The sequence below is a fragment of the Empidonax traillii genome, unplaced genomic scaffold (assembly GCF_003031625.1).
Source record: "Empidonax traillii isolate 1590-97213 ecotype Southwest subspecies unplaced genomic scaffold, ASM303162v1 scaffold1347:size381947, whole genome shotgun sequence".
Lineage (NCBI taxonomy): Eukaryota > Metazoa > Chordata > Aves > Passeriformes > Tyrannidae > Empidonax > Empidonax traillii.
The window spans coordinates 33,688-52,435 of record NW_020956540.1 but is presented as its reverse complement, the minus strand read 5'-3'; the positions used below and the strand labels follow the sequence as shown (position 1 = coordinate 52,435).

Sequence of the window (18,748 nt, the reverse complement as noted above, 5' to 3'; positions counted from 1 at the left end):
AAACAATTATTTAAAGGACCTTCAAGACAGACTACACAGTTACTACAAAGATAACATGCTAGACAAATTCTCAGGTTTGCAATTTTGCACACACAGCATGGGTTCTATCTGCTTAATTAGCGTGTAACATTACACTCTACCCAAAAATTAAAACCTTTTTACTCACACTAGTACAATCCATTCATGCCCTTAATGGCTTGTGTTGACATAAATTTTCAACGTTTTTGCAAGCAGTAGTAGCTGACAACTTGTCACTTCTCCTACCACAGAGGATTAAGAAGATACCCAGTGAAACAAGTTGTCTGACAGTCACCTAAAAGGTAAATTATTTGTTGAGACTTAATCCTCTTTACATATTTCCCTCTTCCTTTCACTTTTAGAGGCCTCAACAGATTAGCCTGCCGTCACACAGAAGTGTCTTATATACTAGATATTTCCACCTGGTTACCTACAACATGCAATTATTTTTTATTAGAAATCCCACCTACTGGCCTTTGGCATACACAGCCATTGGTACATAGGGAATAGCAAGCCGCATAAAAAATTAAAACCAATTTTTATTGGGAAGGAGAAAGTTGCACGGTTTATTCTTGCAATATGAGCAATGGTCTTTTGAAGAACCCAGCCAAGCTTACCACTGGTTCTTATGAAACAAGATGTATAAGTTTTATGCTGTCTAACAGAACAGTTTAAGTACTACTTTGACTAAAATTCACCCCACACCAGCATCACAGACATGAAAACATTACCATCTGTTACATACCTAATTTTCCCCTGCTCTGTTAAATCTCCATCACTGTGTAATATTGTTGTTAGCAACCTCAGAGTAGAAGTTCCTGACTTGCTGTGGTTGTTCTTCATTCCTAGCAACCACCGAACCATCATCTTGATGGCCTGAATCTGAAAAAAGAAGAAAATTTATTTCAAAAAGTCCAATTACGCCATAAGCCACATTTTTAAAATAATCTTTATCTTAATTTAAACACACAGTATTTTCCCAAGCACTTTTTGCTGCTACAAACACAAGCCTGTCAGGGTTGCAAAAACTCATTTAAATACCAGAAAAATAACTAGAAACATTCTCACTTGACAGCAATTTTTCACTGAAAGTCTCAAGCACATACTACAGCAAATAAAAATGATGCATTTAATTAAAGTTTGAACTGTTTTTTCAACTAAGCAATCACACATTTTGTCCTTTGAAAACATTATTTTAATTGAGCTTACATTCATTAAATGTCATGGAATAGGCAAAACAGTTTATACTAACTGTGAAAATGTTACTGGATCAAAAGGCAGAACACATTTTCATCTTTCTATATTCCTACAAATCACAGAATCTTCTGACCTGGAGGGGACCCACGAGGATCACTGAGTCCAGCTCTTAAAACACATGGCCGATATGGGGATCGAACCCGCAACTTGGGCACTAAATTCCCATGCTTAAACATTCCCAACATATTCTCTATCTATGTAATATCTGAGTTTAAGTTTCAGACAAGTAAATTAAAAAACATTAACATTTTGACTGTTAGAGTATCAACCTGTCCTAAGATAACTCCTGGAAAAGAATATTTCTTTCACAGCTATTTAAAGAAAAGCCTCAAAGCCTGGTACTTAGGATAACTTGTCTTTCGCCAATGGAAACTTCAACTGCTTTGAGGCAAGCTTCTGCCAGTATGCAGAATCCAGCAACTGAAACACTGAATAATTTCACTGAAACACTGAATAATTTCACATTTCTTTTGTAAAAAATAAAGCATCAATTTAGAGATTAAGTTTACTTAGTATTTGAATCCCTTTGTCTTTTTATTTTCCTCCTAATATGACAGCAGAGACAATAAGGAATATAAGGAGGAGTATCCTCCAACAGAATGAAAATGCTCATCTATATCACACAGACATCCTTGGAGGAAAAAAAAAAGTAAAAAACAAACCCAAACAAACTAAAACACCAGACTTGGAAGATCAAAAGACAAAACCCAGAAGTTTCTGAAAAATCATGACACTTCTTGTACATCATATCTTCAACTTTTTAATGGGAAAAGCAATTCTAGTAACTTTTATATAAACATTCACAGTATCACCAAATTAAATTCATCATACAATCAACCTATTCCTTGTAACAAACTGATCACAACAATCCATTCAGATCTCAGCTCTAGGATTATCACCCAAATGCCCATTTACTTTTTACATTTACCCCACCTAACTGGGGAACACCAGTAAGAGGTAGGATGCCTGTTACTCCTGATCTCAAAATGCAAATGGGGTTAGAGGGACAGATGAAATTGTCTTGTCCTAGCTTTCAAAGGGTCTTCCACTAGAACAGCTATAAGTATCCACTAGAAGATTTTTATAGCAATAAAATCAATATAATAATTATAAGATAACAATAATAGCAGCAGATCTTTTCACAGCTTACAAATTCAGTTTCTTCACGTCACAATCAGTACCTGAACCATCAGTGCTTCCCATTTGTTGGGAGGACAGAAACATGCTACCTCTATTTATTCTTCAAATAAATGATGTATTTAGCCAGGGAACTTGAGTTTTCAGAGCCATAAACTACTGTTTGTGCAGTAGTGAAAAATGAAACAAAGCCCCACTTAAAGTGTACTTAATGAAATAGGATAAGAAACCTTATAGTCTAGTGACATAGAAGAAAACAAGAAATATCACTGCTAATACATGAATCTTAAACCACTATGTGGTGCATGCTACTCAGAACAGGTCACTCTTGAGAGAGATTGTTGCTTTAGAACTCAAGTGCTAGGCCTAGGAATTCAAGCCATAGTTAATGGCTTATGTCACAATCATTCATCCAAGCCATAGTTAATACTGTACTGAAACATTTCTCTGCATACACCATTTCTTTTAAGCTTTAGCATTGAAAACACTAATGTTAGCTTGTATTGGTCTAAATCTGTTAGGCTTAATAATACTAAAATGTTGTCTTGAGCAGTCATTCCCACTTTCATTCTCCAACTCCCTAGTTTTAAAATCCTCATTAGACATATAATTATATTACAAAGGAAAAAAGAGGCTTTTAAAACCAGAGTGAAGAAAAATACACTGCCAGAGAGAAATCGTTTATAAACTAATGGCATGGCCTGCAGCATTCATTATATGTAGGCTTCTCAGTACTAACAAATGCTAATTAAATTTGCAAATCAATTTTCACAATAACCTGTTTTCACCTACAAATAAATGCTTCTTAACAATTTTCAGGCTTGGTTTCAACTTCAAATTACCCTAAGAATTGCTATAGGCTAATTCCCTTCCAAATAGTCAAATGTATGAAACCTTTTATCAACATAAAAGAACATTCTAGAGAGTTATTACAGCTTCACAAATCATTAAAAATGTAAAAAAACCCAATTAATATTTACTACTTCAAGTTACATGTAGAATCACTGAAGTGAAATCATGTCTATTTTAAACTAGTAGTTCATGAAATTAAAACAAACATGCATTCTTTTAACAGTTTTTGGAGTGTACTGTGTAACTATGGAATTGCACAAATATGAAAAATATCCTTGCTGTAGTCAGACAACTGAAAAGGTAATGAATCAACTCCAAACAAAATCAAGCCATTCCAGTAATGAGTTCTGTACCAAGCTGGAAACCAAAGTACTTACTAAACCAGCAGAGAAGGATGTAGGGTATGAAGACTTGAACAATTTCAAGAGAGAAGGCAAAGAACTTTTTAAAACCATCAAAGCAACTTTACTGATAAGGCATTGGAAATTAAATGACTGCTATAAAATACAGCATGCTACAAAAGACAAACATGTTTTTAATTCTAAAAAAGCGAAAGCAAAAATCTACCCCTGTTCTGAAGGGCATTCAAAAATCAGATACAGAATATATTTTCCACAGCATAAGTCTATTTCTACTTCAGTGAAAAACTGAGGGACAGTATCTATTACAAAGTACAGAAGATGTAATAATTTTATTCCAACAAGCTTGAGATGACATTTTAAAGTTAAAAACCAAAACAAAAGCCCCACCATTTTTAAGTGATTTTTTTTTCTTAAATCTAGTTTTTCCTCTGATACAAACTGCACACAGATAAAGACAATATAACACATTTATTCATTTGAGGAAGACTGACAAATTCAAACGTCATGTTTTCTTTATGCCAAAACAGCACTGAAAGTTTCTTGGAATGTCAAAAAAAATTCAAAAGGAAAAAGGAAGACTTTTGACAAAGTTTCTAAAGTATTTAACTCCTATGTTGAACAGGAGGGAAAAAAATAATTTTACTTCAAGTACGCCAGATATCTACGCCACATCTAAGTGTTGCAAAACAAAACTAAGTCCATAAAAAACCATACTAAAAATTTATTAAGTGTATAGGAAAATTTATATCTAAAATAATAATCAGAAAAGACGTTCTCAAAAGCAAATTCTTTTCTTCTGGCAATCAAAAATGGGTATTCTGATAAGAACCTCAATTTAAAAATATTTATTTGTTTTCTACTTTTAGAAAGATGACAAGGAAACAAAGAAAAGCAGTTGACAGCTTTAGGAATCCAGACAATTAGCTGAATTTATTATTATACACACAATCACAGGAAATTACAGTAAGTGTTACTTACTTTAACAAGCGTTTCAGGAGACACTTCTTCATCTGGGACCCAAAGTTTTGTTGTCTTTTTTCCTGGAAGCTAAACCAAATATTACACTTGTTACACTACCGTTACTCTTCAGTGAAACTTGCTGTAACCTCCTCTTTTCTGTTTGCTTCTGAAAACAATACAGCAGCACTACCTGGTCTGTATCTTATAGAAGTAACCACTTCAGAAGTGAGATACTGTTCTTACTTCACTATTCAAGTATCAGCAAATTTAAGATTAATAAAGGGTTTTGTTGTTCTTGTTGTCGTTATTACCTGAAAACTATTGCTTTGCATTGTGATAGCCACTGCTTTCAAAGTAACTTCCAGTTTCCATATCCAGTAGACTGGAACCTCAAGCACATAGTTTGAGAGAGTAAACCTTTCCCTAAATAACTGCTAACAATGCACAAGTTCAGTTTTTGACTTTATAATCACTATCAATACAAAAGTATTCAAATATTAAAATTGTCTTCCTTTTAAACAGTGTATTTTCCTTTCAAATGTATTATACTTACTATAAAAAATCAGAACTTGCTCACTCCAGATAAGAAACTGAGTGAAGTTATAACAATTTTCCCATTTTTAAGAAAAGCCAAGTCACAAGCGATTAAATGCTTGTCACTTTTGTAAGGTCTACCAAATTGGCAGTACTGCCCTTTCCTGTACTGTGGATTTTCAGTGGAGTCAAACAGTACACATGGAAATCAAAGGACAACCATATGCAAAAAGTAGAACCAGCATGCCAAAAATTTTCCCAAGCACTTGCTGAGTATCATACTACAGGAGAACCAGAATCTTAATACTAAAATACTTACCCTATCATTCATTAGCAAATCTTTAACAATAAAAGTAGCAACCAAAGATTTCAAAGGGGCAGCAAACTGATCAGGTGCTAGCATGGCTATATGGCCAATAGTAACCAACGGCGTAATGAGATGCTCAAAATTGCTTGGATCCAGACTTTTGTGCAGTGGCTAGAATAAAGGCAACAAATTCAGGCATTACTGATACAATCTTTGTCTTATTGAGGAGACAGGAATAACAGCTTTGTACCAAGTTGTTCATGTCTATTTCTATTTCAGAAGTACAATTCTAAAAGAGCTATTGACTATTTGGATCTAAAGACACATTGACCAACACACAAAGTCTCCTACAAATCAAAAGAAACATCAAGATGACAGGCAAAATATTTATCACATCTGGATAGTTCAAAAAGTAGCAGCTCAAGCAGGACTACTTAGGAAACAATAGATTAAAAAGCCTGTGTTTTGTCAGAGAACTACATCTCAAGACAGCAATTTCAGTAACGGACTATGATTCAGCCTTCAAGATAAGAAGCTGATGGGCACTAATTAAAAAGTACATTTGCAGTTATAGCTATAAGATTTATTTAATTAGTCACTACCATAATTCAGTTTTCCATAATTTCTGCAACCATTTAAATACTTTTTGGCCATTCTCAACAAGGGTGAGTAGTGTACAGATCCTCTTTCCACAAATAGTTCATGGTTCTAGCACATAGTCCAACACTTTGTTTCATTCTATCAACTGTTAAAATACATAACCCTGAACATGATGGATCATTAGATAGAAAAACACGCTCTGCTACCATTTTTCAGGCCAAAACTATGAGAACAAAAGGAAGAAGGAAAAACATCTTTTCTAAATTAACTACAAGTTGTCAATACATCCCTTAGTTTACACATGTAATATAAAAGATCAATAAAAAGTAACTTTGTTATTTTAATTTTACCTCAAATATCTGTGCAAACTGCGTTTCCTTGCTGGAAAATATTGCATGGATGCAGTGAATAGCATACTTGGCTTGACGAGGGGGTCCCTTTTTAGCTTTATGATGCAACACTGGAAGCAAAGCACTACACAGCAGTGTAGCAAAATAAAAAAACAAAGAGATAAGTATCTTTTCACAAATCTTCCAAAATATCAAACTAGCAAAAAAAGTGCAGATACACATATAAAGTACAATACTCTCGTAAAAGTGCTAAGGTTTGGGCAATTTATTTTCTTTTTTATTTTTCTTTCATAAAAAAGTTTATTTACATAGCTTGCGAGTTGATATAATATTGTGTGGTAAAACAAGCATTTATATCTGCACAAGTTATTAAATTTTCTTTTGGAAATATTCTTGCCTACACATTGCTATTAAATTGTAAAGAATGTTTTTACACTGCCATATATATATATATATATATATATATATATATATAAATTCAGGAAAAAACAACTAATTCTGAAGGACAAAAATATAAATTATAGCAGTATCAGTGACATATTAGCTGTCACTACTTTGGATATATTCATTTCGCTTCCATCCTTCAAAAAGCACTAGATTTTACAGTCATTCAAAATCTCTTTCCTGTTTTACCTGAAGAAATACTTTCTTCCACATGAACGCAGGATAATGCTACAAGTAAAAGGAAGAGAACTTCCAAAATCTGATACAGTAACAAACACTACTCAGAGGAAGATATGCAACTTACGATCGTATGTGAGGAAAGTCTTCTTCAATTTTACTTCCTGTATTTTTGAAAATTTGTAATGCAGCTTCTGCCACTTTTTCATCATCCATTTTCAAGCAAGCAAGGAGAGATTCAAAAGTTTCAGCTGAATGAAATGAGATAGGGTGCGTAAACGAAAGTACCTGCCAAAATATGATGAAAGACATGTTAATTATTTTTTAAAGCTCCACTTACATTAGGACACTTCATCAAGCATCATCTTCCACTGTCAGACTGCAATATTTACAACACTCTGCCTGGTTTTGTCCCATGATGCACGACTCTCTTCTTCTGACTTCTTTTTTTTTGATACCACCTAAACTTCTCTGTCTTTATACAAGTTCTCGTTAATTTATTTTTCCGGTCTCAATTTCTTCTATTATTGTGAACATGTACTTCTCAGTGGCTACATCTACATTAGCAAGTACTGGGTTACAGCAGAAGCAGCTCTTTAGAGAAACACAACTGATGCTAAGGAAGCAATATCCATGTTTCAGGAGTTTTACTTCAGAGTATTTCTAGACCAACTGAATCCACTTTAGCCACTGCAACACAACATGTGCTTCTGAAGCCCATTTCATAATTTTGTTCTTCTGAAAGGAATCCAGCTTGTGTGCTCCCAAACTTCACGCTTGTTTGCTAAGTGAAACAATTGATTGTGCTCTGAAGTGAAATTCCTATCTCTAAAACAGCAACACAGACATACCCAGTAGGGTCTCTAGTCCCTCAAGCTTTCCACAGCAGCTTAGCAGATCCTGTACCTCTCCTTCAGATTCTTGGACTTGATTGTTTTCAAGTATGACAGTCCTCCCATGTTAAAAAAAATGAAATAAAGAAATCCTCATTTGTTTCTCCCTGAAATTTTGCCTTCTCAAAGTGGCTGTTGATTATTAGCATCTTTCCAAGTAATATTCTGACTCACGGCAGAGAAACGATCCTCAAAATCTAGAGACTTCTTCGGTTTTCTAGTTTACCCAAGTCACTTTCCTCCCCATTTCATCGCATGCCATTCTCTTTGCTGGACTCCTATATTTGTGCTTTCTAAATTATTGTCATGATGGATAGACCACTTTATTCAGTCTAGTCTTAAGTATGTCATGCCAGTTTCTATGAATACATAAGTACTGACCTGAAAGCCTTCATTCAAATATATAGTCCTTCACAACATGGCTCACTCTTACTCAGATTCATTTTTGTGCTACTGGCTTTTTGCACTTTTTATCTAAACGTGCACATCTGACTAAAGAGCCATACGCTCTCAGGTGAATCTATTCAGTACTTAGTTGATCTAAAATACTCTGAAAACTTCAGTATGGTAGTCCTATAGCTTTTCAGGCCTCTGAAATCAACCCAAAGCTGGACCTTTGATGGGGTTTGCTATGTTAATTGAGGTAATTTATGAGGAACTCTGAGAAACCGCAGTATTGTACTGATATACAAGTATACCAGTACCAGAACTAATATAACTATATTCACAAATCATTGAATTCACACTCTAATAACGAAAACTCAACTGCTGCTGTTCTCCCACACAACTACTTCTGACTTCCAGAAAAGCTTCTAAATTATTTACAAAATACTTTGCTTATGTGTCATATAAGATAAGCATAGAGAACAAAAAATAATTACCAGTATTCTTTCATGTAGGCACTACATGCTTATGGCTAGAGAGTATGACTGGTAATTAAAAATTTATTTTAACAAAGTTCTTCTAGAAAGTTTCAAATACTCACTGACCGCCATGACTATACTTGCCTTTAGCAATTCAAGACCTGCTCTGATTGCCTGGTCAGTAGGTACACCCTCATCTTCATCATCAGCCGTTCCATCTATGGACTTGTTTACTTGCTTGATAAGGGCACTGAAAAGGAAAACAAAATATGACCTTGTACTTACTGCAATTCCACCATATATCACTGTTTTAATAAGTTTGAGATATAATCTTATCAAAGGAACTAATTTAAAATATAAGCTTGTTTTAAAACAAATATGTTTTAAAACAATATGTCAACTACATACATAATCTGGTTGCCCTCATCCCTTATCCAACTCAAAACTTATGAGCATTTAATTAATAAACATTTATCTACTGTGAATTAAGAACTATACTCAAATGACCCTGGAAGGATCACCAAAATAAGAAAACAATTGGAGCATTACAAGCAACAAATTCGAGTAAGAATTATGGTGAGGTTATTACCTGCTAGAGATTCTTAATAATTGATTGAAAATAACTATTTACAATGTTTAGTCTCTAACCAAGATGAAAAAAACTGATCATTAAACATTTGTGCTAGGAGCTGACTATAAATTTAAAAGACTTATCTCCTGCATATTTCCTCTTGACAGTCAAGCTTATCTCAAATACTGCTGTTAAATAATAATTTCAGCAATTGCATTTCCCCCCCTCCAGTAACTTCACTGTCTTACAATTCCCTAAAGTTTTGATGCCTCATCACCGTAATCTATTTCCTCAGTTAAATTACTGTTTATGTCACTATGAGCTAATATTCTGGGTGGAACGCTTCAGCTGAATAGCCTAGACAGAAATTTCTTTGAAAACAAGTCAGCTGGTCACAAACTAGACTTTATCCATCATCAACACATCCTTTTTAACTGACAGGTTGTCCCAGTTATGCTGAATGATAATTCATTTGTTTCTGTGGCTATATTCTGAACAAGAACATGAAATCCCCTATCAACATGAAACAGTAGAAAATACTGCAGGTCACCAAGCCTTAAACCACATCCAACCAATCCATTACTGCTTGTGCTTAAAGCAAAAGTAAGAAACCCCAATTTCAGACCCTGTAATCTACAGCCAACAACACACACAAAAATACCTGATGGATTCAGTATCAATATGTACAGGAGCAATTCTCTCGAGAAGAAACTTTATCATTTCCAGGAAAGGATTTGTTGGTTGTTTTGGATTGCCCAACTTCTTTGTTATTTCCCTCTGAAATAAAAATTTCCATTAAATTTCTAATCAATTCTGTTCCAAAATTTTTCACTTTTTAAAAGCAATTCTTACCACACATCCTTCAGCCTGTTTGCAAGAACATGTTGGGCTAACAAGCATTTCTAACTGACTTCTTATTTTTTCATCATCTTCTAGAACTTGTGTGAATTTTTTCATGAAATCTTGAGCTTTCCCTGGATCAGGAAGGTTTCCTTTAAATAAGCAAAATAAATCAAAATTTATTTTCACAAGTATTGTAAATTACACAAGTTTGGAATGTCACACAAAGAAATCATCTATGTGTGCTTAAATTAGCCAAGAAAGGGACAGGAAGGAAATCACCAAAAAAACCAAACAAACCACACAAAAAAGCAAGAAAAAATTGCAACAAACTAAAACAAACAAACAAAACCCACCAAACAAGCAAAAAGAAAAACCACAAAAAAAATCACAAATCACAATAACCTCAAAATGTGCAGACATATCTATAAGGACACTAATTTCTGTAAATTTCCCCTCAGTATTTGCTTTCTTCGCCCTTCACATTCATTTTTCAGCAAGTCTCCTTGTTCTTGTTAATAATATTAACAGCTAAAGTTGACCTCAGAATGCAAAGCCTACACTCCACAGCAAAATATACTCTGTATATAGATCACCTGATGTGACAAGTATGAAAAACATCAAAAGGGTACTTTTGCTAAATTACCCATTTACTAAACGTAAGCTTTTCAACAGCTTAAAACATTAAAAAAAGAGCTTTTAAAGTGCATGTCTTAAACTACATACTTATTTTATATTTAGATTTTATATTATGGGTAGAAAATTTACTGGCAAAGGATCAGCACACTATTCAGCGTGCTTCATGTTTTTCCCGCAGTCAGTTTAAGCAAACCTGGACAGAATGTGGAATAGAAGTACAAGGTAGTTAATTCAAAACAAGCTCTGCTATGAATTTGTTTTGCTGTATTTTTTTATTGCAACTCAGAACTAGAAGTATTGGGAAAAAAAAAAAAAGGTAGATCAAACAAAGATTTGGAACACAGCCAATGAAGCAGTAAGGTTCAGGTTTTTCTCCACTTTTTTTTTTTTAATTTACAGTCTTAAGTAGTATATTTTTTGTCAGAACAGATGGTATTTTTTTAAAAAAGGTGGATTTACAAACAAAATTTCAGGATTGCAAAGCAAGGTTTTTTTCTTCATACTGGTTTTAATGTTGTTGGCATGGTTTGCTTGGGGGAACAAAAAGTGTTGCTTTGGTGTTGGTGGGTTTTTACTTTGTTGATAGTTCAGTTCACACAGAAATTGTTCATTTTCCAAAGTGCCTTCCCTGCTACTGAAATCCAAAGCCTTTTACATTCACTCAATGATATTTATATTACCAAAACCTCAAAAGACAAGTAAGTTAGTACATAGCTTAGTAGTTTATTAACATTATATATATTCTATAATAAATGCTAAAATAGAAATTAATATCCTAGATCATTTAGATTTTGTCCACAACAGATGCAGCCAAAATGTTATGTGATCAGCTTCATGACTGATGACTTCTTAAGAAAGTAATTCTGCATAGAGTTGCCTTCATTCTTTAAAGCATATTGCTACATCACATTTATCAGGATTTGTTTTAAATTTTATCTGCTGCAAAATTTCTTTTCATAAGATTATAGGAAATGATTTTTTAAAGCAAGAAAGCAATATAGTTCAATGGTAATTTTTAGATAGTGAAAGTACTTTTACTGACTTACTTGTTATAACCATCACTTTTGAGAATATAGCTTTACTGCTGGCATCAGTCTGCAAGTCACAAAAGAAAAATGGATTAAGTAAACATTTTACATTATTTATTTCCACTTGAAGATCGAGTGAGAAGGATTCCATATTGTATTATCAGTAAGTCAGCACCCATTTTGCTAACACATCAGTGTGTTAGAAATCAAAACCACTCTTGCAAATTTAATGCCAGACAGTTACAGGAAATAAAAGGGAGATCATACCTTCAATATCCCTGTCTCACATATACCTATGTACAGTATCTTTATTACTTTTCAATCTACTATATAACTTATGGACAGCTCAAATGGGTTATTATTAACTGTTTTCCATCTAAAGCCTGGTGTACAATGTCAAAAGAATGCTGTCATTTTATTTAACCTTTCTCCTTCAGCAATGGTATTCAAGAGCTGCAATTTATGCTTTTGCTCTTTAGAAAAGTAACTTGTCTTAAAGGTAAGTCTGACGTCCATTCTGCCTCAGGTTAGGAAAATTATGATCATCAGTAATGAAAAGTTTCTTAACATGTTTTCAGTCTCCTCAATAGTGCTTAGCCTGGGAGACCCTGAAGAGGAAAAATGGAGAACACCTGTAGAGTTTCACTAAACAACAAATAGGTTTTCTAAGATGAGAAAAAACAGTAGATTAGGAAGCTCCAAGTTTTATAGTTACAGAACAACGTAGGTTGGCAGTGACTACAGTAGGTCACCTAGCTGAACTGCCTACTCAAGGTAGGGCCAACTTAGATCATGTTTTGCTTCAGGCCTTATCTACTTGCATGTTAAGTATTTACAAGGATGAAGATTTCACAATGTCTCTGGGCTACCTGCTCCCATATTTCATTGCCCTTAGTGAAACTCTTTTTTTCCTTACTACCTAACCAAAGTTTCATTGTGGTAACTTCTGTACGCTACTTCTCTCATTCCTCTTTATCTCTGAGAGATCTCACAATGCCCGGACTGTATGCCCCTTCAGCTTATGGTTATGAAAATGCAGTCTTATCTTAAACTCAATACTTAATTTGTATTAACTATCACTTGTGGGGACCCCCAAAAAAGCCACACAAGGAGCACCACAAAAATAAAAATTATGGTAAAGACAGGTAGGCAACTGCTTTGGACATAATGAGCGTGTTTTGGGCTAAGAGAGGGCTGTTGGGGTGACTCATGTATGAGGAAGCCAGGACTGCCCTGTACCAGTCAAAGTCACTTCCAGCCAGTTCTATAACCAACTCACCAACTCAACATACACCAGAATTTCAAACAGAGGAGCCTACAGTGCCTCTGAAAAAACAGAGGAGACACTGCAGAAAGTATGACTTTGAAGAGACAGTGGAGAAATCCATGCTGAAGCAGTGGGTAAGAAACAATAAGCAGCAAAAGGAAGAGGACCACCATACCCTGACCTACATCCCCCGTGCTGCCATCATCTCAAAGGGACAGAGCATAGTGAGTGGTGAGGGGCCTGGAGATTGCAAAGCGGCAAGAGAGGTGCCTGAAGGGGAGTCAAAAGCTGTTTCTCTAAGTGTTTATTTGTCTGCTTTCATTTCTCATTACCAAAATAAATAACTAAAAATTTATGTTAATTGACAAATTCCCTGGCTCAAAACTGTTTTGCTGCCTTCAGTGGCACCTCAGACTATCACAAGCCCCCTAAATTCTCCCATGCAGTCTTGTTAATCAAGAGAATACTGAAGTGTAGAGAATTAGCATTTAAGAGCAAAAAGTAGGATAAAATCCAGATGGACAAATGCAAACATGTCAACAGCATACATGGTCTTGAATGCAATGCTTATGCTGGCATTTATCAAAACCTACATGTTTAATTCCATCTTATATTTGATATTTTACAACTGAGAAAGAACCTTCACCACAACTCCCTGAAAACAAAAGGAAAAATTGAAATTTCACTTTCAACTGAAATGTAGAAAATATCAAGAAACTAACTCTGGTATTAAATTCATAAATGTATTTAATCCACCAAAGAATAAAAAATAGTACATGAAAACTATTTTAATATAATCACTGAAATACAATCAATTATTGTTGTACTAGCATTTACTGCACTTAGAATTTAATACATTACAGCACATTTTAAATACACTAAGTCAGAAATTATGAATTTCACTGCAGTCTCCCTGTTGGCAAGAAAATAGCATTTCTAAGCAGAATTAGATGATCCAACCACACAGTTACCCACCCTTCCTGCTTCAGGGAATTCTGGCAAATGGATAATTCATTACATTTACCACAGTATGACTATATATGTATATAGAAAATAAAAATCACACACACAGACACATAGATATGTGAGCATGGCAACACTTTCTACTTCATATTATTTCTTTTTAAAAAGCTCCAGATCAAACTTCTGGCATTAAGTTTTAATTATATTCCAAACCATATCAAGAATTTCTTCTTATAATTTCTCTACCCTAAACACGAGTATGAACATAATGTAACTAAAGTAAATCTAAATTTACAAAATGAAAATACCCTAAATGCAAAATATTTTTTTCTTTTTCCCTTCTAAGCAAATTTGTAAACAAGAAAATAAATTGTAGTGTGGTATCTCCAATACAATCTTTTAAAAGTTTCCAAGAGGGAAAAGAACAAGCAACCTGTTGGGACAAAAAATACTCCAGTGTCTTCAAAATTACTAATCATACATAAGAAGTTAAGAGTATATAGGTACTTTTTCTTAATTACTTGATTTGGCAGTCAAAAATAATATGCTGGTTTTGCCCTCTTTTAAGAGCCAGAACAGTCTTGGCAAGATGTAACTAAACATCGGAGAAAATATTTTAATATTAAAATGACTGGTAAAATATTTTAGAAATTTCTTTAACATCCGTTTTCCTCTTCAATTTTACTAACAAAATGTATACACATTTCCTACAGCAAGAGTAGTCTAGTGGTATCTAGTGGTATCAGTTAACTTTCACAATATTTTCTATTTGTTAATAAAAATAAGCTTGAGATAATCAAATAAATGGAATTAAAAACCAGTTAATTACACTAACTAAAACTGTATGTTCACCAGGGGATAAAGGTAAGTTGAACTCACTTTAGGTTGTTTTATTAGGTCAACTAAATCCTTTACTTGATGTCGTAGCAGATTTTGACATTTCCACATTTCATTCAATGCTCTAAAAAAAAAAGTTAAAAAATTAAAAGAGTTGTCAAAATGGTCTATTCAATGAATAACACAACAGTCCAAACCGAGTCTTGGCATTCTTTTCAACTTCAGACTCAGAACTGTACTTATCATCTGAACTTCGGCTGCTGTGTGAGCAAAGGTTACATGTTTCCTAACAGGATAATATGCAAAATTTACTTGGTCATATTAGACTGGAACAAAGTGAGATTTTGAAACAAGTTCTATTTCAGATGCTCAAATATACTGCCTTTAAAAGAAGTAGGCAGCAGGAAGTAACTGGTGCCCGGCCCATTAAGAACTCATTTGTCCAAGCCTGAAATCACTCTTCTAAAAACATTCCAAAAGCAGGTTAAAGCAGATGTTTAAGATGTTTATCATCAAAACAATGTTTTTCTTGCAGACAGGAAGCAGTTACTAGATGAATACATTGTGAAAAGTGGACATGATTAAACTTGTAAGAGATGCGCTAGAGAAATTCAACAAAATACAAAATTAGCACGCTTTCAGAAATAAGCCATATAAATAAAAAAAGGGTCACAGCTGCATTTAAAAAACTTACAGAATCCACAAGTAAAAAGTTCTATTTAACTAACTGAATAAACTGTATCTTTAAAATGAGTACTGCTGCATATGAAAACCATAGAACTCAGAAGTTACTTGTTGCCTGAAAATAAGTACTGAAAAGAATCCAATCTGCATTTACACTTATCCTACACTAAAAATCACTAGAACACTTAACTTTTTATTTTTAATATACTATATTCATTTTAGTTTGGTAAGAGTTGTATCTTTAGACAGGCGATACAAGAAGTACAGGGCATTCAAACATCAAATATTCAAACAGTTTTTGTAGTATTTGAAGGCTTTGGGGTTTCTTAAGCCACTCTTTCATATACAAAGCCTCTTCTAGTCTCATGAGAAAAAAAAACCTGTATTTGATTTTCAAGAGACTGAGTACTACTAAATTAAAAACAAAGTAAAACTATCCAAACTCAATCCAACTGTGACTACAACAGCAGCATAGCAGTTATCAGTCAAATTCATGTGCCTATTTTTACCCATTTTAAGCTGGAGAAAGCACATAAGTAAAACGCATACTGAAGGAGTCAAGACAAAGAAGTAATTCCTTCTCAGTCTTCCTAGCTGCTGCAACAAGTAGTATATTAACTGAGAAATTGTCAGATAAGACACAGGGCTGATCTACCATATCTATGTTATTTCTTTTCAGACATAAAAGGACTGTCATGCACTCAAGTTTCTTTCCAGATCTTTGACACTACTTTCTTCAGCTGTTTATGGTTGAAATGTACCACACCTTGTTAGAAAACACCCTATTAAGTTCACAGTGGTTTTTTTTTAAATCTCGCTTGAAAAACAGATACTATTTCTATGTTCTGGTTTCTGATGGTTTGTTAACTACTTCTGTCCACTGGCTTGGTCAGGCAACTCATAACAGTTCAGAACTAATTTACAATAATATTTGTATTAAAAATTATTTTTGAAGTGGTAAAGAACAGCACATACTTCACAGCATTTGAATCCAGTGTTGCATAGAGGTAATACAAACATTTCATTCGCTCATTTGTTTCCAAGTTGTGAGGGACCATGTACTGAGCAAAAATGCGTTCAACAAGTAACCTGAAAGAAAGGATTGGGAAACTTTAGCTGTGAAGGAAGAACACAGACTTGAAGTGCTGAAACATTAATTCAAAAATTCTCAGACCTATGCAGAGAGATCAGTTGTTGAATATAAAAATGGAGTTATTCAAAAACCTGAAGGTCAAGTTATTTAACTTCCAATATAACTCAGCATAAATTAAACAGGAATTTATCATTGCAGAAGATGCAAAATTAGCAGTAGGACATTTAAGAGATGGCGTTATCAAAATCAGATGTATTAATTTAGATGGGTACCAAATGATTTTGGAGAAAGATGTCTCTTAATTATCAATCCAATAAGATGTTACCATTTAATTTCATTACAGGTCACTATTGGGGTAAAGTCATAAACTGACCCAAATTAGTAGGCCTAAAATTAAAAAAAATAGAAAAAGAAATATCACGTTGATTATATCATACATTATCATGAAGCCCTGAAAGAGCATTCAAATACTAGTCAGAAGGAGCTGACTTCCTTCCACCCTTCCATGGCCCCTTGCCCAAAGGCTGAGTTTATCCCATTTCTTTTGCTTCCTCAATAAAAATGCAGGTACATCCACAAAGGAATTATTAAAAGCTTCTGCATAAATTGAAGCTCCTTATTTGGAAACAGGAGAGAAAGGTTTGGGCCTGACAGCTTTCCAGAAAAGACTAAGAAGAAAAAACAAAAGGAAAACTAAGCCCACGTTGCTCTCCTAAATACCAGGAAGGTCCCAGACTGAGGTCCAATACGGAGGTCAGTTTTAACAGAGTAGAACAAACAGGTTTTAAAAAAAAATCATTTAGGCTAGAAAAGAGAAGAAAATTCCTTATGCACAGCTGGAGTAGGTGATCAAAACCCAAAACCCAGCTAGTTTAAAAAGATCCTGAAATTAAAGAAAAATGTGAGTGGGTAGAATTGGATCTGAAGATCCAGACAGTTCTGTCCACTTCCATGGTACTATGAAATAATTGCTTATTTGAAGATGACCCTTTGAGGTTTGAGATTTTTGAAAAGATGTGTATGGGTTTTCAATGCCATTTTTATCTCAACATGCTGTGAAGGCCAAAGGCTCATTTCCGAAGTTTCCAACAAAACAGCCTTGATTAGTCAAAGCACAGTAGTTCACAAAGTAGTTCCCCATGTGCAACCACCTATTTTTCAATAACAACATTCATATACAAAACTATAGCTGGTATGTCAAAGGCACTCCTTTCACCACAAATCCAGCAAAAGTCTCTGATTCACAGCTACTACAATACAGAAAAACTAACCCTCTCCAGAGTGAAATGCTTTAACCACTGCCACTACATGTACTAGACTTACCTTTAAAACGTGCAGGAACAACACGTAAATCTAAAGCAACATCATTAAAGCAATTTTACTTCCTGAATTTTAAACATAAAAATTAACAAGCTACTGAAATATGTACAACAATCTCCTTTACTGAAGTAGTGGTGAAGTACAGCTAAAAATTTAAAAATATTCCAACCTATCTGACCCTTTTGAATCACTTTTGGCCCTAAAGTAAGAAATAAAACAATAAGGTAGAAGAAATCAACACAGGACAACATTTGGTTTCAGTTATATAATGCACTGAATCACAATATATAAGATTATCACTTCCTCCTTCTCATCAGCACTTAAGCACAAATGGAAAACATATCTTCATAATAAGTTACCACGGTTATCCCCTGAATCACCTAGCTCTCACCACTGACTTACCGGTCATCAATACTGTTCTGATAATATATATGCAGAAGTTTATCTTTGATCCATGATATCTGTTTTGCAGCTTCTTTTCCTGCTTCTGACTGTAATGAATATTTCTTGTATATTTGTGCAAGTCCCATCATAGCCTCTTTCCTCACTCTCCACTTGAGAAAAAGAAATAATACCAAGTTTAGTAGTTCAAAATTGAAAAAACTGCAGTATTTCCTCTAGCTATTTCATAGTCTACACCTAAATAACATAATTTAATTCTTAAAAAAGGTAAATTGTGCAAGAGTTTCTCATGAGGATGTATATTGCATCATATCTATTATGTTAAACCTTTCAACATTAGTAACTACCAT

At 34.1% G+C, this 18,748-nt stretch overlaps 1 protein-coding gene across 2 annotated transcripts in view; it reads right to left on the bottom strand.

The window, feature by feature from the left end:
• Positions 1-18,748, bottom strand: part of PDS5B (PDS5 cohesin associated factor B) — an 81,637-nt gene that overhangs the window by 32,270 nt on the left and 30,619 nt on the right. For both annotated transcript variants that reach the window (XM_027906728.1, XM_027906729.1), the window contains exons 11-22: positions 18,399-18,550; positions 16,559-16,672; positions 14,942-15,023; positions 11,851-11,899; positions 10,178-10,317; positions 9,987-10,102; positions 8,899-9,004; positions 7,126-7,286; positions 6,378-6,501; positions 5,440-5,598; positions 4,605-4,673; positions 764-900 (exon numbers count right to left, since the gene is read on the bottom strand). In XM_027906728.1, the coding sequence (XP_027762529.1) occupies positions 764-900; positions 4,605-4,673; positions 5,440-5,598; positions 6,378-6,501; positions 7,126-7,286; positions 8,899-9,004; positions 9,987-10,102; positions 10,178-10,317; positions 11,851-11,899; positions 14,942-15,023; positions 16,559-16,672; positions 18,399-18,550 (1,409 nt within the window). The remainder of the gene's footprint in view (positions 1-763; positions 901-4,604; positions 4,674-5,439; positions 5,599-6,377; positions 6,502-7,125; positions 7,287-8,898; positions 9,005-9,986; positions 10,103-10,177; positions 10,318-11,850; positions 11,900-14,941; positions 15,024-16,558; positions 16,673-18,398; positions 18,551-18,748) is intronic.